The following is a 27,326-nucleotide window of genomic DNA, read 5'->3' as shown; positions in this document are numbered from 1 at the left end:
TGCGCTGATGGGACTGTATTGATGAACACTAATAAGCTGCACTGATAAGGCTGCACTGATTGGACTGTATTGATGGACACTAATAAGCTGCACTGATAAGGCTGGACTGATGGGACTGTATTGATGGGACTGTATTGATGAGCACTGATAAGGCGGCACCAATGGGACTGTATTGATGGACACTGATAAGGCTGCACTGATGGGACTGCATTGATGGGCACTGATAAGCTGCACAGAAAAGGCTGCACTGATAGGACTGTATTGATGGGCACTGATAAGCTGCACTGATAAGGCTGCACTGATGGGACTGTATTGATGGGCACTGATAAGGCTGCACTGATGAGACTGTATTGATGTTCACTGATAAGGCTGCACTGATGGGACTGTATTGATGAGCACTGATAAGCTGCACTGATGGGACTGTATTGATGAACACTAATAAGCTGCACTGATAAGGCTGCACTGATGGGACTGTATTGATGGGACTGTATTGATAAGCACTGATAAGGCTGCACTGATGGGACTGTATTGATGGGCACTGATAAGCTGCACTGATAAGGCTGCACCAATGGGACTGTATTGATGGACACTGATAAGGCTGCACTGATGGGACTGCATTGATGGGCACTGATAAGCTGCACAGAAAAGGCTGCACTGATAGGACTGTATTGATGGGCACTGATAAGCTGCACTGATAAAGCTGCCCTGATGGGACTGTATTGATGGGCACTGATAAGGCTGCACTGATGGGGCTGCACTGATGGCACTGATAAGGCTGCACTGATGAGACTATATTGATGTTCACTGATAAGGCTGCACTGATGGGCACTGATAAGACTGCACTAATGGGCACTGATAAGGCTGTCCTGATGGGATTGTATAGATGGGCACTGATAAGGCTGCACTGATGAGACTGTATTAATGGGCACTGATAAGCTGCACTGATAAGTCTGTACTGATGGGCACTGATAAGGCTGCACCGATGGGCACTGATGGGACTGTACTGATGGGCACTGAAAATAATAGACACAACATTTGAAATGGTATACAAAACAACAAAATATACAAGTAGGCATTTGGTACCCACAGAGAGGAAGAGGTGGAGCTCTGAGAGGAAAAGGTGGAGCCTAAAGAGGAAAGTGTATGGTTTACAGATGACAGGGTGGGACAGGATGAAAGGGTGTGGCCTTGACAGGAAGGGGTGGGTCATACTTAATTTAGGGGGTGCACGAGTTTAGTCAGGCCTAGGGCAGCACAAAACCTAAATACACCACTGCATAAGTGTGAGAGACATTCGATGCATACAGATATACAATACAAGATCTGTGGCTTTGACCATAAATATTTACTTTAACAATTGTAGGCTTACATCAGTCATCTTATAATAAATACATTCTATATCATTATAACTTACAAATGGCTGTGATATTCATGCATTTACATTATTTATAAAGTGGTCATATTTACAGTTGATTATATACAAAGTATAAACTGCCTAAAAAATATGTTTCCCTAGTATTTCATATTACTGATATGTGTCAGCTGTACCATGTACAGTACTTGGACTGCATCCTGGACTGTTTGTATTGCTTCATTGGTGTTTCTGCCAGTCCCTCTGCTTTCCTATTAAAAACTGACCACACTAGGCACAAGTTCATAGTGTGGTCAGTTTTACGGCTATGCTGGGAACTTAGCCTTCTCTCCTCCAATAATCAGACTTGTGCTGACACCCCCCTGCACAGCCATTCACTGGGAAGACCATTGTGTTGCTGTTTTTCCTCCCCTAGCTCTCTGAGCTCCTTATGCAGCTGGGAACAGAGAGTATGCAACAGTGGTGGCCTGTCCATTAGGGGCTCATGGACGCCACCCCCCCATCCATGCGTCCGCTCCACTAACTTACGTACGGGGCGCCGGGTGCATGGATGCCAATGGGTCCTTTTTTTTTTTTTTTTTTGAAGCACGTGATTAGAGCCAGAGGCTGCAGCAGGCTTCAATAATGGTTGGGCTGAGGGCGCACTGTGCTTTGAGCCCACCCAGTTGTGTGACAATAGTGAACGAATATGGGGGGGTGCAGGTGACCTGACCGACCGGAGGGGGGGTGGCTGTGTGTACATTGTTTGCGGGCCCCCCCCCCAAAAAAAAAAACACCAGCCGCCAATTGTATGCAATCACGTATAAAAAAAATAGCGGAGAGGAAAAAGTTATTTATAATGTTTTTTTATATGTACACACTAATATTTTGCCTTTCATTTCTATTGTAAACTGAACGGTTGTTTTACAAGGTGAGGGTTCACATATACTTTAAAGTGGATGTAAACCTGAAAAAATGTTTTCATTAAGGCTTGCACCTTGTACAGTATAGGATTTCATGTCATCTGTGCCCAGTCTTGCCAAGAGTTAATCCAGTTCTCTTATCTTTTTTTCAGTGAGATAAAAACTGACACACAGAGAAATAGGAGTCAGTTTCTCCCCCTTGCTGTGAGTGACAGGTGATTTACATATCTCATGCAGGAGCCTGAGAGAGGCATTCTGTGTACTTCAGATCCCCTTCTTCTTTCTTCTCCAGCTCTCCCAGGTTTGGCTGCTCCACACCTCAGCATGATTGGGCACGCTGAATCAGGTGGTGACTTTCCTGGGTTTTGACTGGATGTTAGTGATCATAGCAGAAGTTCAGTGTACGAAATACACAGGAGAAAATGCATGTTGACAAGGGGAGTGTAGAGGTGGGTGGAGAGTCTACTGACATCATGACTCCACCCACCGAGCTCCGGACAACAGACCCACCCACAGAATCTGCAGTTTTTCGGGTCTCATAGCAGACAGAGGGAAGACATTTGACATGTAAGGATACATGTAGGAGGCATGTATATCCTTATAGATAGCCACTATGACAGTAGTATAGAAAGGATGAGAGTGGGTTTACATCCACTTTAAGGCACCTATCACATGGCCATTCTGATCATGTCCAACTGGACCTGATTGGTAACTCCTTGTAGTTGTTTGGATAGGCAGATGTAAATGGACGTGTCTATTTACACCCTTTTGGAGTCCATTCACACTAGCACAACTCCAAGGTCGCACAATTTCCAGTGCAACTTTGGAGCGCGACTTTCACGCGACATTGAGTGCAACTTTGATCTTACTTTACACTCAATGAACCTAAGTTGCATCTAAAGTCGCACCAAAGTCTCGCAGGTACCTTTTCAAAATCGCTGCGACCTTAGGTTGCACCGATCTAAATGGGTGGGACTTGTCATGTCCAAGTCGCACAAGTGTGAATGGATCCTTACTTCTGTGTCTATCCGGGTCCGGAAACCCCCCCAAAAAGGACTGCAACCTTTTCAGTTTTACCAGACTTGATGATGTATCAGAGGTAGCTTGATGTAAACAGACAATGGAGCTGTCTCGGGTCCACCTGCGTCTGCCAGACACAAACTGAAAGGGCATTGATGTCAAAACACTGTATCCATCCTGTTCAGCTCCAATTTAGCAGGAGATTTGCTTATAAATTCACTGCTAAATGGAGCGGAGCTGCTCCATCTGAAACAGCCCTTATATTGTGCAAAGTCAGTCCTCACTGTACAAGCATAAGCAAGGAATTCTTCTATTCAAATTAAGGATTGACTACATATATTCCTGTGGGAGTCCTTCTTCTCTTTCTCAATAGACGTAAAGCCTAGATATAAAAGAGACAACATTCATTATTATATATCTCTATATCTGTTATCATAGATCAATTGTAAGCCAAATTATATTCTAAATATAACAGAAATCCCTGCCTGGTTCCTTAACCTCCCTAGCGGTAATAGGGATTGCATCGCAGTATCCAGGTACAGGTAACTTACCTTGTCCCCAGGATCCTGCGATGTCCTCCCACTGTGTCTTCCGCTGGATCCTCTGCCCGATGTATGACTGTTTCCTGGGCTCCGTTCCCTGCGATCGTCGCAACGGGCGGAGCTCGGCAGCAAATTTAAAAAGTAGAAAAAACATAACACACACACATAATACACTGTAATCTGTAGATTACGTTACTTTATCAAATAATTTCACATCAGTTTTGTCCCTAGTGCTTTGTCCAGTGCCTTACCTGCTCTTTTATATTATATATACCATTCTTTCTGCCATTCTTTCTGCCTGGGAACTTGAGAATGTCCATGGCATCCAAAAAGCTTCCCTCTATGTCAAAAGTGGTTTTAGACCAGCTAGAAAACAGCAATAGTGAATTCGAATCACTTGCAGAATTGAGCGATAGTGATTTGTGGCAAAATTCGTCATCAGATACTGAAAGTGACGACAGCGACGATTCTGCGACTGAGCTCAGTGCTGCATGATCTGTACCACAGTCAATAGAGCACCAAGTTTGCACATCCCTGAGCTCAGTCGCAGAATTGTCAATGTCATCACTTTCAGTGTCTGATGACGAATTTCCCCACGAATCACTATCACTCAATACTGCAAGTGATTCTAATTCACTATTGCTGTTTTCTAGCTGGTCTAATGCCTCGGACATTGATCGGACATTCCGACAACAAAATCCTAGGATTTTTTCCGACGGATGTTGGCTCAAACTTGTCTTGCATACACACAGTCACACAAAGTTGTCGGAAAATCCGATCATTCTGAATGCGGTGACGTAAAACACGTACGTCGGGACTATAAACTGGGCAGTAGCCAAAAGCTTTCATCTCTTAATTTATTCTGAGCATGCGTGGCACTTTGTGCTTCAGATTTGTGTACACACGATTGGAAATTCCGACAACGGATTTTGTTGTCGGAATATTTTATAGCCTGCTCTCAAACTTTGTGTGTCGGAAAATCCAATGGAAAGAGTCCGATGGAGCCCACACACAGTCGGAATTTCCGACAACACGCTCCGATCGCACATTTTCCGTCGGAAAATCCGACTGTGTGTACGGGGCATAAAACCACTTTTGACATAGAGGGACTCTTTCCATTGTCCTGATTGTGATGTTGGACTTTGTGCAGTCCCATGTTTCAAACATTTTTTGCAGTGTCTAATATTACAGTGACTAGTAATATTGCACCCTTGTTTGGACAAATGTCTGTGTTTTTGATTTGATTACATTATTGAATAAAATGTATTATTGTATTATTATTTTTTATAATTATTTATAGTTATTTATTATACAATAATTTATGATTTCGTGTTTTAAACTTTGTCATACCTGGGATGTCTACTAGACTCTTGTTTGGACAGATTTAACCACTTCAATACCAGGCACTTAGACACCTTCCCGCCCAGGCCAATTTTCAGCTTTCAGCGTTGTCGCAATTTGAATGACAATTGCGTGGTCATGCTACACTGTACCCAAACAAATTTTTTATCATTTTGTTCCCACAAATAGAGCTTTCTTTTGGTGGTATTTGATTACCTCTGCGGTTTTTATTTTTTGCGCAACAAATAAAAAAAGACCGAAAATTTTGAAAAAAAACAAGTTTTTCTTTGTTTCTGTTAAAAATTTTTTGTAAATAAGTACGTTTTCTTCTTCAATGACAGGCACTGATATGGCTGCACTGATGGGCACTGATACGGCGGCACTGATGGGCACCGATGAGGTGGCACCAATGAGGTGGCACTGATGAGGTGGCACTGAGGGGCACTGATGATGGGCACAGATAGGCGGCACTGATAGGTACTGATAGGTGGCACTGGTATGAGGCACTGATGGGCACTCATAGGTGGCACCAATGGGCACTCATAGGCGGTACTGATGAGCATTCCTAGGTGGCATTAATGGGTACATATGGGTGGCACTGATGGGTACTTATGGGTGGCACTGATAGGTGGCACGGATGGGCACTGATGGGCACTGATAGGTGGGCACTGATGGGCACGGATGGGCACTGACAGGTGGAACCAATGGACACTGATGGGTGGCACTGATGACACTGATTGATGGCACTGATGCCCCTAAGGGTGGCATTGCTGGGCATCAGTGCTATATAATGGTGCCAATCAGTGCCCATTTGTGGGCACTGATTGGCACAGATTGGGCACATTGGGCACATGTGGATGGCCATGGGGTACATACCTGGCCATCCACATGTTGCCCCCTTCCCTGGTGGTCCTAGTGGTGATCCCTGGTGGTCCAGTGTGGTGATCTGAGGGGGAGCTGCGCTGATAAACAATCAGCGCAGACCCCCCCTGTCAGGAGAACCGCCGATCGGCTCTCCTCTACTCACGTCTGTCAGACGCGAGTGAGAAAAAGCCGATCAACGGCTCTTCCTATTGACATCGTGATCAGCTGTGATTGGACACGGCTGATCACGTGGTAAAGAGCCTCCGCTGGGCGCGCGGCTGCATGCTATTCTGCTGGACATCATATGACGCTAAGCCAGGATAACTGAACCACCGCCCGGCCGTCATCTGCTATGGGCCGGGCGGGAAGTGGTTAAGTGAGTTATTCCTAAGAATTACAGGCCTACAATATAAAACAATACATTTCCACGCAAAACAATGTACCGCTTTGACATTCAAAAATCAGACATAATTATACCACCAGGGAGGTTAATTCCCATTCAGGCTTTGAAAGTATATAGGTTTTGTGTTAGGAAATATTTGAGCTTTGCTGGTGTGTTCTGTTGAAATTTTGACACCATGCAAATGGTTTATGGACTTACTATGGCCACACTGCTGCTTTAAAAAATACCCATTTATCAAGCTTACAAATGTTGTTAGCGCTAAATTCACTATGAGACTGTGTGTAAATTTCAGCTTGAGCTATTGGGCTCTGTAAACAATAGGGTTTGCTCTTCAACAGAGGAACAAAGGGATAGCCTGTAAAATGCTAAAATCACAAAAGCTACATCTGCTGGCTCAGAAGGAGAATTCAAAGTGTAATTTTTTAAATTTAAGTGCCTATATAAAGTGTGTATACAATATATATATAGATATATAGATATATATCTATATATAGATATATAGATATATATATTAGTCATTTGTGATGTTGTTTTATGGTCCTGGGCATATTAAAAAAAACATGAACAAAACTACAACGTATTCCCTTTAATATTGTGCTAGGTGTAATAGATAATGAGGAGGTGCTTTAAATTTTGCATTAGGTCAAGAGAAGCTCATTTGGACCCTGTTATACTAAATTATGGTTTGTTAGTATCTCCAGTTTTCAGCATAATTTTCAAATTGTTATACATGTACAGAAAATCATATGGAAGGCAGAAGTCTCCCTTCTGTCTGTTTTTCCTTAAAAAGGAACCTGCACTAACTGTACTTTGCTTCTAGGCTGATTTCCTTGTCTTTTCCTAAGGAGAAGTGGAAATAACTATCCCCATGTCTCAAAGACTTTTTACCCTTTAGAACGCCTGTAAGTGCAAATCAGTGCCTCTGGTGATAAAAATGCTTGGAGGTTCACCCTCAAAAAATGCCTAATGTTTACATTCTCAGTAGTCAGATCAGAATAAGTCTGGGACAGTCATGGATAGGTAAATATTATGTAGCACCCTCTAGTGTGCTAAAAGAGTAGTATATTTGTTTTTGAGAACAGGCTGGGTGTGCTTTGTGATTTGAGAAGGAAGTGACTCAGAATAGAACTGGGTGACTCACAGATGGTGTCACCAGGATCTCCCACTTCTTTCCAGAATCTTCTGGTGCTTTCTGGAAAGAGAGGTGGAGAGGGGAGATGGAGCCACCTGGGGTATTCTGAGGAGCCCTGGCCTACCCCAATCTGGATTGGCAGGGGGCAGGCCTCCTTAAATACCCAGGGTCAGCCCAGCTGGGGAGGAGTTGATTGAGTGGAAGATGGAGATGGAGTGTTAGGCTGTCGGGACCTTTGAGGGAGCTCCCCAGTCTGGGGGAGGGTGACCTTGGACCTGGGCTTGGGTGCAGACAGGACCCTCTTAAAACCGACAGAGGTGTCCTGACCAGGAGGCACAGAAGGAGCAAGAGAGGATAGCTGGAGAGCGCTGCTGGGCAAGTCTCCAGGAGTTCCACAGAGGCAGCCAAGAGGGAGGACTGGGAGGCATGCCTGAGAGGACTGAAATGGAGCAGAGCCAATCTGGAGGATTGTGGTAGCATAGGCAGTGGAGAGGGGCAGATGCAGACAGGAGGGCTGGCAGTGCCTGAAGAAGTGGTGCTGGGAGCAGTAGACACAGGAACAGCTAGTGGGCCCCTATGGTGTATTTTTGCTACACCATAGGGGCCTGCGGTCCCTGCCTGCAAATTACATTGCTTTAGGACTGGTTGAGCCAGTGTGAGGCCTACAGTGCTAGCTAGTCTGAGAAATGCAAGCAAGTGATGTGCTGGAGGAGTGAGGAGTGATAATCTGCAAGCAAGGAAGTGCAGGGGGAGAAGAGGCGATTGTATATACCGAGGTGTATATAGTTGGTCCCAATATTGACTTTTGATTACCTGGGCATCTGATAAGTTTCCCATCCCTATCCAAGTTTAATTCCCCTCAATAAAACATAAAAAACAAGTGCAAGGATTGCTTTCATGTCTCTGAGCGAGTGAAAAATGTGTGCCTGGCTGGGCAGGGTGACAGACGGACTACTACATTCAGCAGCCCCTACGTGTTTACCGCTACAATTAAGCAGCTCCATATCTTGAGAATAAAAATAAGCCGGGGTAGATAAAGCATTCACTTACCGCATAGATGCAGCAGAGCAGAAGACTTGCAACCAGGATGACTGCCAAACAGATCAGAATGATGGCCCAGAATGGAAGGCCCAAGTCTAGTGTAGATGCTGCTATAGCTGAAACAAAGAGATCACATTTGTAAATATGATTAAAATAATTGGTCCTTTTTTAAAACCTTACATCCCAAATTCTGATCTCACGATCAAAATTGTGGACTTTCATTTTAGGTTCACGTCCTTAACCACCTCAGCTCCGGAAAATGTACCCCTCTACATGACAAGGCCATTTTATACGATACAGCACTGCATTACTTTAACTGACGATTGCACGGTCATGTGACGCTGTACCAAAATAACATTTTTGTCCTTTTTTTTCCCACAAATAGAGATTTCTTTTGGTGGTATTTGATCACCTGTGCATTTTTTTATTTTTTGTGCTATAAACAAAAAACGACCAATAATTTTGAAAAAAACAAAACAAAACAATATTTGTTACTTTCTGCTATAAAGCACAAACACTTCAGTGTATTTGGGAAGCCAGTCCGTAAAAAGGTTTGAGGCATGCTCCTAACTCCTGCTCTCCCAGGCAGCAGGAGTTAGGAGCATGCCTCAAACCTTTTTACAGACTGGCTTTCCAAATACATTGAAGTGGACGGCAGGTTATTGCGAATCAGTGGGGTGCAAGCTCTTCTAGCAATACCCGGGCCCATTGATTAACCCTATACGATACTAATAGTTCACTTTAATACACTTCTGTTCCCTAACCCCTTCCACTCATCTCTTTAACCCGGTGCCACCCTCTAATACCTATTTAAATATATTGTTGACCTACATATTAGATGCCAGATCCTCTAGTCCATGCCCTCTCACTATTGCAGCAACTCCCTGGGACAAGCGACTACCCTCTATAACACTTACCTGTAGAGCATCGAGCATTGAGCTCTTCTCTTTTACCCGTGACAACCTACACTAGGCCTACCTTTTTGATATTGCTGTTTACATGCGATCTGTTTTACGCTAAATTACAGTATGGCCTGTAGGTAGTTGTGGTGATGTGTATGAGGTAGCTTACCTAGCATTTATGCTAGGAATTTTAATTGCACTTGTTTGTCAAATTTAATATTTTTCTGTGTTAATAAAATATTATATACCTTTAGACAACTGTGTCATTATGGTGCCTAAAAAGTCCATTTTGAGTCTATGTTTTCAATTTGACTTTTAGTAGGCATGTTTGCAGTGTAATGCCCCGTATACATGATAGGATTTTCCAACGGAAAATGTTCTATGGGAGCTTGTTTCCGACCGTGTGTAGACTCCATCGGACATTTTCCATCGGAATTTCCGTCACACAAAATTGGAGATCTGGATCTCAAATTTTCCGACAACAAAATCCGTTGTCGTAAATTCCGATTGTGTGTACACAATTCCGATGCACAAAGTTCCACGCGTGCTTGGAATCAAGCAGAAGAGCCGCACTGGCTATTGAACTTCATTCTTCTCGGCTCGCCGTACATGTTGTACGTCACTGCGTTCTTGACGTTTGTAATTTCCGACAAGATTTGTGTGACCACGTGTATGCATGACAAGTTTGAGCCAACATCCGTCGGAAAAAATCCACGGATTTTGTTGTCGGAAAATCCTATCGCGTGTACAGGGCATTAGTCTGTCATCACTTTTGCTAAACAGTAGAGCTTTGCTTGGCTCTTTGTACTTAACCGTCCTCTACAAGTCTAAATTCTGATGAACAGGGCAATACATACACTAATATCAAAGCAATTTCAGGCTAATTTATGCTAGCTGAATGTAAATGTACATTGGACTATCTGTCAGGGGTTTAGCTTTGAAGAGGCTTTCACCCTGTCACCAACTGATATCTTTCCTACACTTCTCCTCAGGGCATATTTAGGGTTATCATCTTCTCTTCACTTGACAGTGTTCTAGCCTGATGCTTAGACACTCAGGCCTGCACACTGTATTCTGGGAGGTGGTCATATGTTCCTCCATATGAACAAGGACCAGGTATTTACTGAGGGATGCAGTGGAGCAATGCAGGAGCTCAGCAAAGGTGAGCAACAATAGAAGGGGAGACCTTATAAGAGAAGCTAGTTTTTCCTATTCAGGTCTTTAACAGACCTCTAAAAAAATTGGGGAGCTGTTTTCCTGGTGCAATGGAAGTGTCCCAGCTGCTGTTTGCAATTGGGAGATAGGACTTTCCAGCGCACACTTGCATTCTTTACGTGATTCCAACATTACAGCTAGTTTTGCATACCCAGGTTTACTACCCTAGGCACAGGGGCTCTTACTGAATGTTGTATATCATTTCCTGTTGTTAAACAGCCTTATAGTCTAAAAATTTACTTGAATTTGAAGTCGTCATATCATTCTTGTGTGATGGTATTTTGCTTTCTGCAGTAGCCGCAGTAGTCCTTGAGGATGTACTTGTACTTTTAGCTGTGGAATTAGATGTCATTATACTGATGGTCAGAGTCTCTCTGTGCTTGACGGTGGTTGTCTCAGGTGTAGTTGTTGATTTGTGGATAGCAGTAGTAGTTGAGGTAATAGCAGTAGTCGTCACTGTTGCTTTAGATGTTGTTGGTGATGAAGTTGCTTTAGAAGTTGCTGCTTGGATAGTAGTTTTAGTGGGGACTGCTGTTGTAACTTTGGTAGTAGTTGGTGCAGATGTTGGTGATGGCTTAATTATAGCTTCTTGAGTGGTAGTTGCAGAAGTGGTGGTTGTCATTGATCGTTCAGGTGTTATTCCTTTGGTAGAAGAAGTCAAGGAGGATGTGCTAGTGGTAGTTACTTTTAACTGAGTTGGTGGTTCAAGGATAGTAGTTGTTGAAGCGATAGAAGCAACTGAGGTTTGAAGTGTTGTTGCCGTAGTGCTTATAGTGGTTGTAGTCGGTGATTGCTGGACAGTTAGATGTGTAGTACTAGTAGTTGCTTTAGATGTTATTGATGATGTAGTAGTTCTAGTGCTGAAAGATGTTTTTGCTGGTAACGATGTGGTTTTACTACTGAACGTTGTTTCTTCAAACTTTGTTGTACTTTTTGGTGTAGTGCTTTTAATGCTAACAGTTGCCTCAGTAGCTTTAGAAGTTGCTGCTTGGATGGTAGTTTTAGTGGGGACTGCTGTTGTAACTTTGGTAGAAGTTGGTGCAGATGTTGGTGATGGCTTAATTATAGCTTCTTGAGTGGTAGTTGCAGAAGTGGTGGTTGTCATTGATCGTTCAGGTGTTATTCCTTTGGTAGAAGAAGTCAAGGAGGATGTGCTAGTGGTAGTTACTTTTAACTGAGTTGGTGGTTCAAGGATAGTAGTTGTTGAAGCGATAGAAGCAACTGAGGTTTGAAGTGTTGTTGCTGTAGTGCTTATATTGTTTGTAGTCGGTGATTGCTGGACAGTTAGATGTGTAGTACTAGTAGTTGCTTTAGATGTTATTGATGATGTAGTAGTTCTAGTGCTGAAAGATGTTTTTGCTGGTAACGATGTGGTTTTACTACTGAACGTTGTTTCTTCAAACTTTGTTGTACTTTTTGGTGTAGTGCTTTTAATAATAACAGTTGCCTCAGTAGCTTTAGAAGTTGCTGCTTGGATGGTAGTTGTAGTGGGGACTGCTGTTGTAACTCTGGTGGTAGTTGGTTCAGATGTATCCACTGAGGTTTGAAATGTTGTTGCTATAGCGCTGACACTGGCTATAGTCGGTGATTGCTGGTTGGTTAGATGTGTAGTACTAGTAGTTGTTTTAGCAGTTGTCACTGGTAGTTTGAATGATGTTGTTTGGGTTGCAGTTGTAGTGCTGGTACTGGTAAGTGAGGGCAGAATTGTTGTTTGAGGACTGCTTATTTTTTCTGAAGTTCTTGATGGTGTAGATCCTATTGGCTTGGTAAATATTGTTTTGATCGTAGGAGTTCTACTGATGGTTGTATCTACTAGTGGCAGAGTTGGTGTTTGAACAGTAGTAGTCATTTCTCCAATAGTAGCAACTGGGGATTTAGTTGTTGTTGTTGTCTTGATAGTTGTAATGTTGGGGGTGGTAAACAAATGCTCACTTGTTGGTTGTTGGGTTGCAGTTGTTGCTTTTGTCACAGGTGATCCAGTTATTGTTGCTGTAATAGTGGTTGTAATTCTGTCACTTGTTGTTGCTTTGGTAGCCTTTCTAGTAGTAGTCAGTGAGGTCCTACTTGTTGGTTGATGAGTGGTGGTTGTTTCCCCCAGTGGAAAATTAGATGTTGTTGGATGAGCAAAAGCTGTTTTACTGCTAGAGATCAACAAAGGTGTTGAAGTGACCGTTGTAACTACTAATGGCAGGCTTGGTGTTTCAACAGTTGTAGATGTCACTGGTGAAAAGGGAGTTGCAGTTTTGATTGTAATCAAAGAATGCTCACTGGTTGGTTGTTGGGTAGTAGTTGTTGTAGCTATCACAGGTGGTTCAGTTATTATTGCTGGAATTGTGGTAGCATTTCTCTCAGTTATTGTTACTTGTGTAGCAGTACTTGTCAACCAGGTGCTACTTGTTGTATGATGGGTGGGTGTTGTTTTCTCTAGTGGAGAAGCAGATGTTGTTGGATGTGTAGAAGAATGTGTTGTACTAACAGGGATTAACAAATGTGTTGAAACAATGGTTGTATCTACTAATGGCAACTTTGGAGTTAGAGCAGTTGTAGATGTTATAGCAGTGGTAGTGACTTCTGGAGTAGTAGTTGTGGTGTTGGTTGCTGCTAAAAAGTAGTCAGTTGTTCGTTGTTGGTTAGTGGTTGCAACAGTTGTTACTGCTGGTTGTTGGGTAGTAGTTACAGCATCTGTTACACTTGATTCAGATATTTTTGCTTGAGCAGCGGTTGTAATTTGGTCAGTTATTGTTGTTTGGATTATTTGGTTCGTGGTTGTATTGAATCTAGAAGAAGTAATTACTTCAGTAAAGTATTTAGTTAGAAAGCGTGTTGCAAGTTCAGTAGAAGGGACATAGTTGGTCATGCTACTGGTTTGCTCAGTAGTTTTATTTGCATAAGATGAGGTCATTTCTTTTTTTTCAGTAGTGTCACTAGCACTAATTGTGGTTGCTGCTGTATCACTGGTAGTGTCATTTACACCAGACCTGTTTGCTGCATCAGTGGTAGTACCACTTGCAGTGGATGTGATCACTGTATCACTGGTAGTGTAACTTGCCCTAGATGTGATTGCTGTATCACTGGTTATATAACTTGAGCTAGATATGATCACTGCATCACTGGTAATGTCTCTTGAACTAGGTGTGGTTGCTGTTTCAGTGTTAGTATCATTTGCACTGGATGTGATCACTGTACCACTGGTAGTGTCACTTGCACTATGTGTGGTTGCTGTATCAATGGTAGTTTCACTTTCACTAGATATGATCACAGTATCACTGGTAATGTCACTTGAACTAGACGTGATCACTGTATCAATGGTAGTATCACTTGCACTAGATGTGATTGCTGTAATGGTAGTGTCACTTGCATTAGATGTGATTGCTGTATCAATGTTAGTGTCAATTGCACTAGATGTGATTGCTGTATCAATGGTAGTGTCACTTACACTAGATGTGTTTGCTGTATCACTTGTAGTGTCACTTGCACTAGATGTGATCGCTGTATCACTGGTAGTGTCACTTGCACTAGATGTGATTGCTGTATCAGTGGTAGTGTCACTTGCACTAAATGTGATTGCTGTATCACTGTTAGTGTCAATTGCACTAGATGTGATTGCTGTATCAATGGTAGTGTCACTTGCACTAAATGTGATTGCTGTATCAACCTTAGTGTCAATTGTACTAGATGTGATTGCTGTATCAATGGTAGTGTCACTTGCACTAGATGTGATTGCTGTATCAATGGTAGTGTCACTTGCACTAGATGTGATCGCTGTATCAATGGTAGTGTCACTTGCACTAGATGTGATTGCTGTATCAATGGTAGTGTCACTTGCACTGGATGTGATTGCTGTATCAGTGGTAGTGTCACTTGCACTGAATGTGATTGCTGTATCACTGGTAGCGTCACTTGCACTAGATGTGATTGCTGTATCAATGGTAGTGTCACTTGCACTGGATGTGATTGCTGTATCAGTGGTAGTCTCACTTGCACTAGATGTGATCACTGTATCACTGGTAGTGTCCCTTGCACTAGATGTGATCGCTGTATCACTGGTAGTGTCACTTGCACTAGATGTGATTGCTGTATCAATGGTAGTGTCAATTGCACTAGATGTGATTGCTGTATCAATGGTAGTGTCAATTGCACTAGATGTGATCACTGTATCACTGGTAGCGTCACTTGCACTAGATGTGATTGCTGTATCAATGGTAGTGTCCCTTGCACTAGATGTGATCACTGTATCACTGGTAGTGTCAATTGCACTAGATGTGATCGCTGTATCAATGGTAGTGTCACTTGCACTAGATGTGATTGCTGTATCAATGGTAGTGTCAATTGCACTAGATGTGATCACTGTATCACTGGTAGCGTCACTTGCACTAGATGTGATTGCTGTATCAATGGTAGTGTCCCTTGCACTAGATGTGATCGCTGTATCACTGGTAGTGTCAATTGCACTAGATGTGATCGCTGTATCACTGGTAGCGTCACTTGCACTAGATGTGATCGCTGTATCACTGGTAGCGTCACTTGCACTAGATGTGATTGCTGTATCAATGGTAGTGTCACTTGCACTAGATGTGATTGCTGTATCAGTCGCAGTGTCACTTGCACTAGATGTGATTGCTGTATCAGTGGTAGTGTCACTTGCACTAGATGTGACTGCTGTATCACTGGTAGTGTCAATTGCACTAGATGTGATTGCTGTATCAATGGCAGTGTCCCTTGCACTAAATGTGATTGCTGTATCAGTGGTAGTGTCACTTGCACTAGATGTGACTGTTGTATCAATGGTAGTGTCACTTGCACTAGATGTGATTGCTGTATCAGTGGTAGTGTCAGTTTCACTATATGTGATTGCTGTATCAGTGGTAGTGTCACTTGCACTAGATGTGAGTGCTGTATTAATGGTAGTGTCACTTGCGCTAGATGTGAGTGTTGTATCAATGGTAGTGTCACTTGCACTAGATGTGATTGCTGTATTAGTGGTAGTGTCACTTGCACTAGATGTGAGTGCTGTATTAATGGTAGTGTCACTTGCGCTAGATGTGAGTGTTGTATCAATGGTAGTGTCACTTGCACTAGATGTGATTGCTGTATTAGTGGTAGTGTCACTTGCATTAGATGTGATTGCTGTATCCATGGTAGTGTCACTTGCGCTAGATGCGATCACTGTATCACTGGTAATGCCACTTACACTAGGTGTGATTGCTGTATTACTGGTGATTTCAGGTGCACTAGATGTGATTACTCTATCACTGGTAGTGTCACTTTCACTAGATGTGGTTGCTGTATCAATGGTCGTGTCACTTGTACTAGTAGGCATTGTTGTTGTTTCAGTGGTGATGTCACTTGCACTAAGCGAGGTTGATTCATCAGTGCTGTTCCTTGTATTTGGAGTCACTTTGGTTATTGCTGTAGACTCAGTACTGATGTGATCTACAGTGCTATGAGTGGTGTCCATACTAGTACTTTCCAATGCTGTGCTCCGTTCTTCTGTAACAGTGCTCACATGAGGAGCAGATAAAGTAATGCTGGTTTCTTTTTCTGTGTTGCTAGGAGTATGTATGGTTAGTGTAGTATTATGCTTTGTAGGGCTGATAGTAGAAGATGTAGTGGCACTGGATCCCATAGTAGTTGTCCTTGAAGTAAATTCAGGACTAGAGGTGCTAGTTCTCAGAGTAGTTATGATAGTGGTAATAGGAGTAGAAGCACTAGGTTTATGTGCGGTAGTGGTGGATGTATGGGTGCTACTGCTAGCAGTAGAGATCTTTGGTGTTGTGTGTGTAGTTGTTTTTTTCTTACACGTGGTTCTTCGTACAGTTGCGGTTGTACTGGCGTACACAGTTTCTGAAAAACAGAAAGAAATCATTATGCCATTTAAAGTCATATCTGGTTTGATTAAAGCACATGATTTTTATATATATATATATATATATATATATATATATATATATATATATATATATATATATATATATATATATATATATATATATATATATAATATATATATCAGGAAACATGCATCCCTCACACCTCTACGTATGTCTCCAGCAGACCTGTGCTGTCTGCGAGCCAATCTACAGGAAAAGGAATGCTAAAAGAACTTTGGCTATAAATATCAAAATAAATGGTAAAAATGATTGAACTATAACTAAAAGCAAAACTTTTTTTTTTTTTTTTTAAGTTTTGGATAGAGTGGAGAGGGACTAGAGTACTTGTCAGTTTTTATTGTTTCTGTGCCCCAGTTAACCACTTCACCTCCGGAAGATTCCCCCCCCCCCCCCTTTCTTGACCAGGCCATTTTTTTTAGATACAGCACTGCTTTACTTTAACTGACAATTGCGTGCGACGCTGCACCCAAATAAAATGTATGTCCTTTTTTCCCACAAATAGAGCTTTCTTTTGTCTTTTGGTGGTATTTGATCATCTCTGCAGTATTTATTTTTTTGCGCTATAAACCAAAAAATACGACAATTTTGAAAAAAAAATATATTTTTTACTTTCTGCTATAAAACCTATCCAATAAAAAAATTGAAAAAAATCTAATTTCTTCATAAATTTAGGCCAATATGTATTCTCCGACATATTTTTGGTAAAAAAAATCCCAATAAGAGTATATTGATTGGTTTGCGCAAAAGTTATAGTGTCTACAAACTATGGGATATTTTTATTTATGTATTTATTTATTTTTACAGTGCCTTGAAAAAGTATTCACACCCCTTGAAATTTTCCACATTTTGTCATGTTACAACCAAACCCCCCTTTAAACAAATAAAACCAACAATGCAACCTATGTGCAAATAATAGTCAACACGTACAGAAAAAAAAAAAGGGGAAAATGATTTTGTATCAAAAAATCATATATAAGTCCGTGAACACTCCTTAGTGCTTCTGATTCAGGGCAAAAGATTCTATTCCACACTGCTGTGAGTAAATCCTTCCCCGTTAACACTACTCACTAACCAGAACTCCTTCAATACAGAGCATTCCATCCACTCAACCAGGGGTGTCAACTTTATCCCTGACCTGTCTGGTGTGTTCTTTGGCCTTCATGATGCTATTTGTTCACTAAGGTTCTCTAACAGACCTCCGAGGGCTTCACAGAACAGCTGTATTAATACTGAGATTAAATTACACACAGGTGGACTCTATTTACTAATTATGTGACTTCTGAAGACAATCGGTTCAACTAGATGTTAGTTAGGGGTATCAGAGTAAAAAGGGCTGAAAACAAATGCACACCACACTTTTCAGATGTTTATTTGTAAACATTTTTAAAACCCATTTATCATTTTCCTTCCACTTCACAATTATATGTCAGTTTATGTTGGTCTATCACATAAAATCCCAATAAAATACATTTACATTTTCCATTGTAACATGACAAAATGTGGAAAATTTCAAGGGGTATTAATACTTTTTCAAGGCACTGTATTTTTTTACTAGTAATGGTGGCGATCAGCAACTTATAGCAGGACTGCGATATTGCTGCGGACAAATCAGACACTGACACTTTTGACACTTTTTGGGGACCAGTGACACTAACACAGTGATCCGTGGTAAAAAATATGCACTGTCACTGTACTAATGACATTGGCTGGGAAGGGCTTAACATCTGGGGCGACCAAAGGGTTAACTGTGTGCCTAGCCTGTCCTTTCTCACTGTTGGAGGGGGTGCTTTTACTATGGGAAGACATTGATCCAAGAACACAGGATCAATACCTTCCCTACGTACAGAACGGCAAACTACCTTGTTTACATAGGCAGATCGCCGTTCTGCCAGTGTCCTGTACAAGTGCTGGCAGACATCGAGTACCTGCTGCTGGGCTCCCGCAGTGTGTGTTCACAGTGGGAGCGGGTCAACAGCAACGCCCGTGTGCACCCCAGACCCGGAAGTGTCAGATCACAGACTAGGTACATTATCTGTCACAGAGCGACCACTATGTCGCAGTATATCGTCAGTCGGGAAGTGGTTAAGGACAGTCATTTGCCCTGTTTACCATTATCATTGAAAGCGAAAGTAAAAGAAACTGCCACATTTTGGGTTGTCCCCAGAAAAGTAAAAGAAGGGAAATCTTCCAATGGGGACACTAGTTCAGGTGACCTGGGGGTTCAGAAGGAATTCCCTTAATTTTCAGGGATTTCCTCTCACTTCCTGTTTGGCTATTGGACAGGAAGTGAAGGAAAATCTCTGCAATGGGACACAGATGGCAAAAAAAAGCTGACAGCGGTTATAACCCCTCACAGGTGTGGCATATCAAGATGCTGATTACACAGCATGATTATTGCACAGGTGTGCCTTAGGCTGGCCACAATAAAAGGCCACTCTAAAATGTGCAGTTTTATTGTATTGGGGGTCGGGGGGGCCCAAAAACCAGTCAGTATCTGGTGTGACCACCATTGGCCTCACGCAGTGCAGCACATCTCCTTCGCATAGAGTTGATCAGGTTGTTGATTGTGGCCTGTGGAATGTTGGTCCATTCCTCTTCAATGGCTGTGCGAAGTTGCTGGATATTGGCAGAAACTGGAAAATGCTGTCATATACGCCGATCCAGAGCATCCCAAACATGCTGCTCATTGGGTGACATGTCCGGGGAGTATGCTGGCCATGCAAGAACTGGGATATTTTCAGCTTCCAGGAATTGTGCACAGATCCTTGCAACATGGGGCCGTGCATTATCATGCTGCAACATGAGGTGATGGTCGTGGATCAATGGCACAACAATGGGTCTCAGGATCTTGTCACAGTATCTCTGTGTTAATAAAATGGATCTGTGTTTGTTGTCCATAGCCTACACCTGCCAATACCATAAGCCCACCTCCACCATTGGCCACTCGATCCACAACGTTGACATCAGCAAACCGCTCACCCACACAATGCCATACATGCTGTCTGCCATCTGCCCTGTACAGTGAAAACCAGGATTCATCCGTGAAGAGAAGACCTCTCCAAAGTGCCAGACGCCATCGAATGTGAGCATTGCCCACTCAAGACGGTTAAGACGACAAACTGCAGTCAGGTCGTGACCCCGATGAGGATGACGAGCATGCAGATGAGCTTACCTGAGGTGGTTTCTGACAGTTTGTGCAGAAATTCTTTGGTTATGCAAACCGATTGTTGCAGCAGCTGTCTGGGTGGCTGGTCTCGGATGATTTTGGAGGTGAAGATGCTGGATGTGGAGGTCCTGGGCTGGTGTGGCTACACGTGGTCTGCGGTTGTGAGGCTGGTTGGATGTACTGCCAAATTCTCTGAAACGCCTTTGTAGACGGCTTGTAGTAGAGAAATTAACATTCAGTTCAAGGGCAACAGCTCTGGTGGACATTCCTGAAGTCAGCATGCCAATTGCATGCTCCCTCAAAACTTGCGACATCTGTGGCATTGTGCTGTGTGATAAAACTGCCCATTTTAGAATGGGCTTTTATTGTGGCCAGCCTAAGGCACACCTGCACAGTGCACAATAATCATGCTGTCTAATCAGCATCTTGATATGCCCCACCTGTGAGGTGGATGAATTATCTCGGCAAAGGAGAAGTGCTCACTAACACAGATTTAGACATATTTGTGAACAATATTTGAGAGAAATAGGCTTTTTGTGTACATAGAAAAAGTCATAGATCTTTGAGTTCAGCTCATGATAAATAGGGCCAAATACAAAAGTGTTGCATTTATAATTTTGCTCAGTGTATAATAATATATAATAAATGGATATACGTCCCTTGTATACACCTATTTAGACAACTCACTTGTGCACACGCAATGTTTGCACTTACTGCATTTTTTCACATAGCACTCTCATTTTGTATCAGAATGATTATGGGCTGTTCATTCTGTGTGTAGGAGAAATGGTTAGCATGTCATAGGGCATTGTACCAATTCCCTGGCTCATGATTTACACTATACCAATACCAGTTATTGAAGCACAGACTCAGCACAAACACATGGTATAATTGTTTTTGAAATGTAAAAACATGGGGTCCAAAGTGGGCGGGGTTTCATCAACTATAATATCTGAAACTAAACTGGCATAAACGTTTGTTTTAGTGGCACAAACATATTACATTTTAAAAACAAATATACCATTTGTTTGTGCTAACATGGGGTGCAAAGTGGGGTGGGGGGCTTGAGGTCACGTAATATAAAAATGAAACGTGCAATAACTTCAAAACTAAATAATCAGAAACGTTCATTCTTGCGGCACATCTCAACATCTCAACACAAACACAGCACAAAGAATGGTATATTTTTATTTATTATAAGAATGTAATGATTATTTATTTAGCTAACTGACTTTGGGATGGGATTTTATGAAATCTGTGACATTCTTTTCTGATCTTTATCTTATTACACTGTTTGTTTTTTGTCTCCGCAGGACCTGGATGATGAGAATGCCTCACAGATCCAAGAAGACCTATCTACCTCGATCCTGAATATTTTTGTTATCCACAAAGTTACTGATGAAAACAGTACCACCTTGGGGATAGTTATTGAGGGAGTAGAGGTTTTCGCTGGAATCTCTGATGTACCCCAATCATGTGTTTTTTTTCTTCTGGTACTAATTTATGCATTTAACCTGAACTACTCTAAAAACCTAAAATATACCTTTTGAAGTTTTTCAGAAGATCTTTTTAGAGCTAGATGTGGGGAATCTATCTTCAAAAGTTCACACTTTAAAGCGCAACTTAAAGCGGGGGTCCACCTATCTATCGTTTTTTTTTTTTTGAGTTCATTCACAAACTTTTCTTCTCAGCATTACATACTCACATATTGTGTGTTATATGTCCGCCTGTGTCAGATTTCGTCGGAAAGAATAACTTATATTATTCACTGCAGGCGGTTTCCATCTTCATTGTGGGCATTTGAAGCCCACAAGCATTTATTTCCTGGATGTGGTGAATGCTGTGCTCTCAGCATTCACCGCTCGTTCCCGTACATGCTCAGTGGCATCCTGGGAAGCCTGAGACTAGCTCCCAGGAGTCTGGGAGAGGCTAGAAACACGCCTACTCCCACGGGAGGAGAACCAGGAAGTGCAAAGAAGAATAGAAAAATAAAAGGTAATTACGGCGATTTAAATTTTTTTAAACTGCATGACAGCATCTAGGCAAGGAAGAGAATACATACAGATATTGTTCAAAATTTGGGTGGAACCCCGCTTTAATACATTCTGTGTTCCATGTTCTTTACAGATATACTGTATGTCACGTGTGTGTGTGTGTCTGTGTGTTTTTCAGTTTGATTTGTTAATTGAGAAAGAGGGTTTTTTTCTTTTTATTTTAAGATGTTTACATTTACAGTTGATCCCGCATTAATAATATTACATTTGTAACAGTTTATAAATAATAAATGTTAATTTGTTTTGAAAGCCTGTTTCATAAGACTATTCGTTTTATATATTTTTTTAAACCTTATTATTATTAGTATTATTAAAACCTTCAAACGTATATCAAATACATTTGGAAAAATAAGTTTTACCAACTTAAAAAAATTGAGTAAGTTACAAGAAAACTTAAAACTATGGTTCGAGACAAGTTAATGCACTGTAAAAAATATTGTGCTGGGTCTGCTCCAAAAAATTGAGGCAACTACAGATACTCTTTGTTTAATAACTTACCTGTTTAATGGCCGTTCGCACTTACGACCAGCTCTCCCCAACCAAACGACGCGCTGTACATCATTGTATTGTACAGTACAGAATTTTCTTTGTGTTCTGTACTTGTGCAAATTAAAACAACATTATTGAGCTGGAGTTTTGCGTTTTTACAATACTCCACAGTACAGTAGTTAAGAATGCTTAAAATATCGATTACTTGTGGTTCCTCGTTTAACAACCTGGTTGGAACGGAACCTGGTCCCTAAGTGAGGTGAGCCTGTATTTGCATCAGCTTTTTAATCACTTCAATACTGGGCACTTATACACCTTCCTGCCCAGACCAATTTTCACAATTGTGTGGTCTTACAACACTGTAACCAAACTAAATTTTTATCATTTTGTTCCCACAAATAGAGCTTTCTCTAATAGGCTGCTCTGATATTCAATCAGCACAGACCCCCCTGTCAGAGGAGCAGCCGATCGTCTCTCCTCTACTTGCATCTGACAGACGCGAGTGAGGAAAAGCCGATCAACGGCTCTTCCTGTATACACTGTGATCAGCTATGATTTGACATGGCTGATCACATGGTAAACGTCTCCGCTAGAGACTCTTTACCAAGATCTGTGTTGCGGTGTGTCAGACTGGACAAGGATCGCCGCGATGCGCACTCCCGGGGGTGTGCAGCGGCTTGATATCCTGGCGACGTCATATGACGTCCGGTCAGGTTATTGAAACCACTTTGCAGCCATCATTTTGCTTTGCAGCCATCATTTGAAAATCCGACCGTTTTTTGCATGCTCCATCGGACAATTGTTGTCGGATTTTCCACGGACAAATGTTGGATGGCAGGTTTTAAAATTTTCCGAGCCAAATGTCTGTTGTCAGATTTTCTGAGCGTGTGTACCCAAGTCCGTCGGACAAAAGTCCAAAGTACAAACACGCTTGCACAGAAGCAAGGACAAGCCAGAAGAGATCGGTCTTATAAACTAGCATTCGTAATGGAGAATTAACATTCATGATGTGGCAAATTATGAAATCTCGAAATGCAGCGCACAATTCTCTTCTTCTTTAATGGGATAATAATGAAGCTACTTTGCTGGTCATACTGATGGATTATTGCAAATGAATTTTCAAAGGCTTTTTTTTTCTAGTGATATCAAGAATAATATTATTATTATTTATTTATTTTTTTTTATTTGGGCAAGTTACCACAACACAATTATCCCGTAGTTTTTAAGATTAAAGATACAACTATGTTGGTGTCCCTTGTGAATTTTACATGTATTTTTTTAAATGTAACTGCCTACTCCCAAACTGTCATTTGAAGTAAAACACATAGCCAAGTATTATTCTCCGCAATTTTTTTATTGTGCATTAGAAAAAGAAAACAAATAAAATTAGACATGCTATCTGCCAATAGAACTTAACCAAAAAGTGCATTCTATGCATCCAAAAATATAGAAAATATACCAAATCAAATCATTATTCAACCAAAAAATAAAAAGCAAAAGCCTCATGCATGTGTCCTGCTTCTTAATATAGGAGGTCAACAATGCCAAGAGTTGGTGAAAGCAGGGGTCCGTCATCCAATAATTCCGAAAATCATCCGGACTATTCTCCTGGAGCTCCCGCAGCAAAGGCATATGACATATTTGGTCATGATTAATAAAGCAATCAATTTTTGGCCCACGAACTCCTCCTCCTCCTGTTCCTGGACTGGACTTGGGTACAAGCAATAACTTCAAGGCCACTCCAAGGCCAATAATAACTCCAAGGCCAATAATAAAAAACCTGCTGACTGATGGACATGTCTGATCCATGTGGCTATATTTGGTCAGCGATGTCAACACTATCCTTGTCCCTTTGTTTAAATTGGCCAGGGGTTTCTGACCAGCATATGATTGATGCCGGCTACTGTCACTGGTTGCTAAGGACATGGCGAATGCCAGCACCTGCTGCTTCCTTAATAACCATTGACAGGCAAAGATGTCATATATAGCATTGCTAGAAATACACTACTATATATGATGTTCTGCTCCTGCCAAACAATCTAAAGCCTCATACACACGATCGGACTTTATACAAACTTTTCAGTTGATTTCTGTACAAAGGGCGCTGGCCGTGAACTTGTATTGCATACACACGGCAGGACTTTTTAGGCAACATAACACAAACGCAGTGACGTTTCAACGTACTGATGACACTTCAAAAGAGGATATTCAATTCTCTGACGCCACCCTTTGGTCATCTTCTGTATTGTCTGATCTTTTGCATTGGTTCTGAGCATGCATGTTTGTACTTTGTACTAAAGTCCGATGGTTTTGTGTAAACACGATCGGACTTGCCGAAGTAGGACGTTTGTTGCCGCCAAGTTTGTCTTTTTGCACAGCCAACATTTGTTCGATGAAAACCGAAAAAGTTTGTCCGATGGCGCATACACACGGTCAGATGTTGCCTTAAAACAGCTAATTTGCATGTTTGATGTCAAAAAGTCCGATCGCGTGTATGGGCCTCATGCCTGAACAAGCAAAGTCAGATCTGAACCTACATTTAGACCAAACCAAGAGCTCATCTCTATCTGCAATCAATCAAATCTCTTTTTTTAATCTTATATTCATTGTATAAAATGCAAACATAGACAGTTCTTGTTTAAAAACACATTTTGACTATGTGTATCTACAGCCATTTTTTTTAAACTTTTGGATAGAGTTGGGAAGGATTATGTGCTCTGTAAGGTTTTTTTTGAGATGCCTTAAAGAGATTTCCCCTGACTTTCTGTCATGGGACAACCTTTTCCACCAGACAGGAAGTTGAGGAAGCTCTCTAACAGTAACACAGGTGAAAGTAAGTAGGGGAGTGATAGAACTCCTGATAGCTTTTTATTGTTGTCTGTTTTCCTGTTAAAGATTTTCCTAAACTTCCTGTTTTGTATAACATTGTCCTTAAAACAGGAAGTGAGGGCCAATCTCTCTTAAGCTGGCCATACACTATGCAAGTTTTTTCAGGTTTCTGATGCCACCCTCCTGCCTGAAATCCTTTGATTGAAAAATCAAAAGAATTTAACAGAAAATTGTCTTCCAAACAGTCGCTGTATCCAATCAGATGCAGCCGCTGCTCAGGTATTGTGACAGCTGCTGGTGACAGCTGTCAGAATGCAATAGCTGGAGTGGGATATTTGTTCATCCGCACTGTATAGTGTGAATGAAGGCAACTGTTAAATCCCACAAATTTAGCCATTGTGAAATATAACTTATATATATCACAACAGCTAAATCTGTGTCTGTAATGCATGTTCAAACCTTACCCTTTTTGCGCTGGTGCCTCCTGACCCTTTAAGAGATTTATGATGCTGGGAGGCAGGCGGGGCTTAAGCAGAGATCGAGAGCTTTCGGTTAGGTGTCGGCAACTGTGTCGGGGGCATGCAGTGTCCATGCTCTCGGCACAGCTGTATTGACAGCAATTCACGCAAATATGCAGCCTCTCTGCGCCAAGGAGTTAATACCATAAATAATAACATAATATTAGATTTTTTACTCCAGGAGTATATAATGAGTTTAGAAATTGTAATGAATGCTTAAAAAATGCATTACAATTTAACTAAACCCACTAGATTTTAGTCGACTAAAACAATTCAGGTGACTAAAATACAACTAAAACTAAAATGGAATATTAGTCAAAAGACTATGATTAAAACTTAATTTGAAATTTGATGTCAAAATTAACACTGCCTGACATTTTTCTTTTCTTTAAAAAAAAAACAACATGACCCCCCCTCCAAAAATACATACCAGACCCTAAGGCTCAGTTCACTCTACCGCGACTTGTCATGCAACTTGAGAGTTCAAAGATGCATTACAAGTCAAAGCCCATTAACTGCAATGGAAGCATTCTAATTGGTATGAATCAACTGCAAGTCACATTAGCTTAGAAAAAGATTCCTGCACTACTTTGGGGTGACTTCATCTCAATTTGCATGGACTCCTGTCAATGAAGTCACAAGCACGCCGCAATGAAGTTGGGACGTCGACTGTCAAAGTTGCATGATTTTGAAGCCACGTAGATGTGAACCAACACTTAAAGGGGTTGTAAACCCTTGTGTTTTTTCACCTCAATGCATCCTATGCATTGAGGTGAAAAAACTTCTGTCAGTGACTGCCCCCCCACAGCCCCCCCATTTTACTCACCTGAGCCCCCTAATTCCCACGCCAGAGATGCGCTCTTCCCCTCTGCCCATTGTCTCAGCTCTTTATTGGATAGATTGATAGCAGCACAGCCATTGGCTCCCGCTGCTGTCAATCAAATCCAATGATGCTGGCACCGGGGAGTGGGGCCGAGTCCGGCATTCTGCGTCTATGGATGCAAATGCTGGACTCGGGAGCACACCCGCAAGGTAACCCCTCAGGAGAGCGCGTCTCCTAGGGGGTTATACGATGTGGGGAGGAGCTGCCAGCGCTGCCGGGGGGACCCCAGAAGATGATGATCAGGGCCACTCTGTGCAAAACGAACTGCACAGTGGAGGTAAGTATGACATGTTTGTTATTTTAAGAAAAAAAAACGAAGCTTTACAATCACTTTAAGGGTCAACAATACTATAATCTGGCAGTGAAATTTCATTTAACAGCAATTTAAATGTGTTTGTTTTTATTCTGTAACAGCAACATGGGCATTTCAAAGTTTGGGTAAAAGAGCATAACAAACTGATATAAGCACTCCGTCTTAAAGGTAAAAGTCAGCCATATGTACTAATGGATTATGTACACCCAAAACCAACATTTTACACTTATTCAGACCACAAAACTACCCTACCACAGAACGAAGGTGAACATGCAATTAAGAGAGCCCGGTTAGGCTTTCTGTCTAACAGCTAAAAACTACAACACAAGCAAAATCAAGAAAATCTATTACTGTTGCATAAAGGGCAGATTAATAGCCACAATTATGATCAAGCCCCCATTAAACCCAAATAATTCTGTTTAACCTTAACCACTTGCGGACCGCCTACC

General features: G+C 41.7%; 1 protein-coding gene across 1 annotated transcript in view; it reads right to left on the bottom strand.

The window, feature by feature from the left end:
• Positions 1–583: 583 nt before the first annotated feature.
• LOC141107856 (uncharacterized) overlaps positions 584–27,326 on the bottom strand; it is a 43,850-nt gene continuing 17,107 nt past the window's right edge. Inside the window, exons 2-4 of the mRNA XM_073598887.1 lie at positions 10,975–16,578; positions 8,627–8,733; positions 584–3,676 (exon numbers count right to left, since the gene is read on the bottom strand). Of these exons, the coding sequence (XP_073454988.1) occupies positions 3,614–3,676; positions 8,627–8,733; positions 10,975–16,578 (5,774 nt within the window). The 3' untranslated portion in view covers positions 584–3,613. The remainder of the gene's footprint in view (positions 3,677–8,626; positions 8,734–10,974; positions 16,579–27,326) is intronic.

The sequence above is a fragment of the Aquarana catesbeiana genome, linkage group LG09, assembly GCF_042186555.1.
Source record: "Aquarana catesbeiana isolate 2022-GZ linkage group LG09, ASM4218655v1, whole genome shotgun sequence".
Classification (NCBI taxonomy): Eukaryota; Metazoa; Chordata; class Amphibia; order Anura; family Ranidae; genus Aquarana; species Aquarana catesbeiana.
Note: the sequence above shows the minus strand (reverse complement) of the source record. Positions and strands in the feature narration are given on the sequence as shown.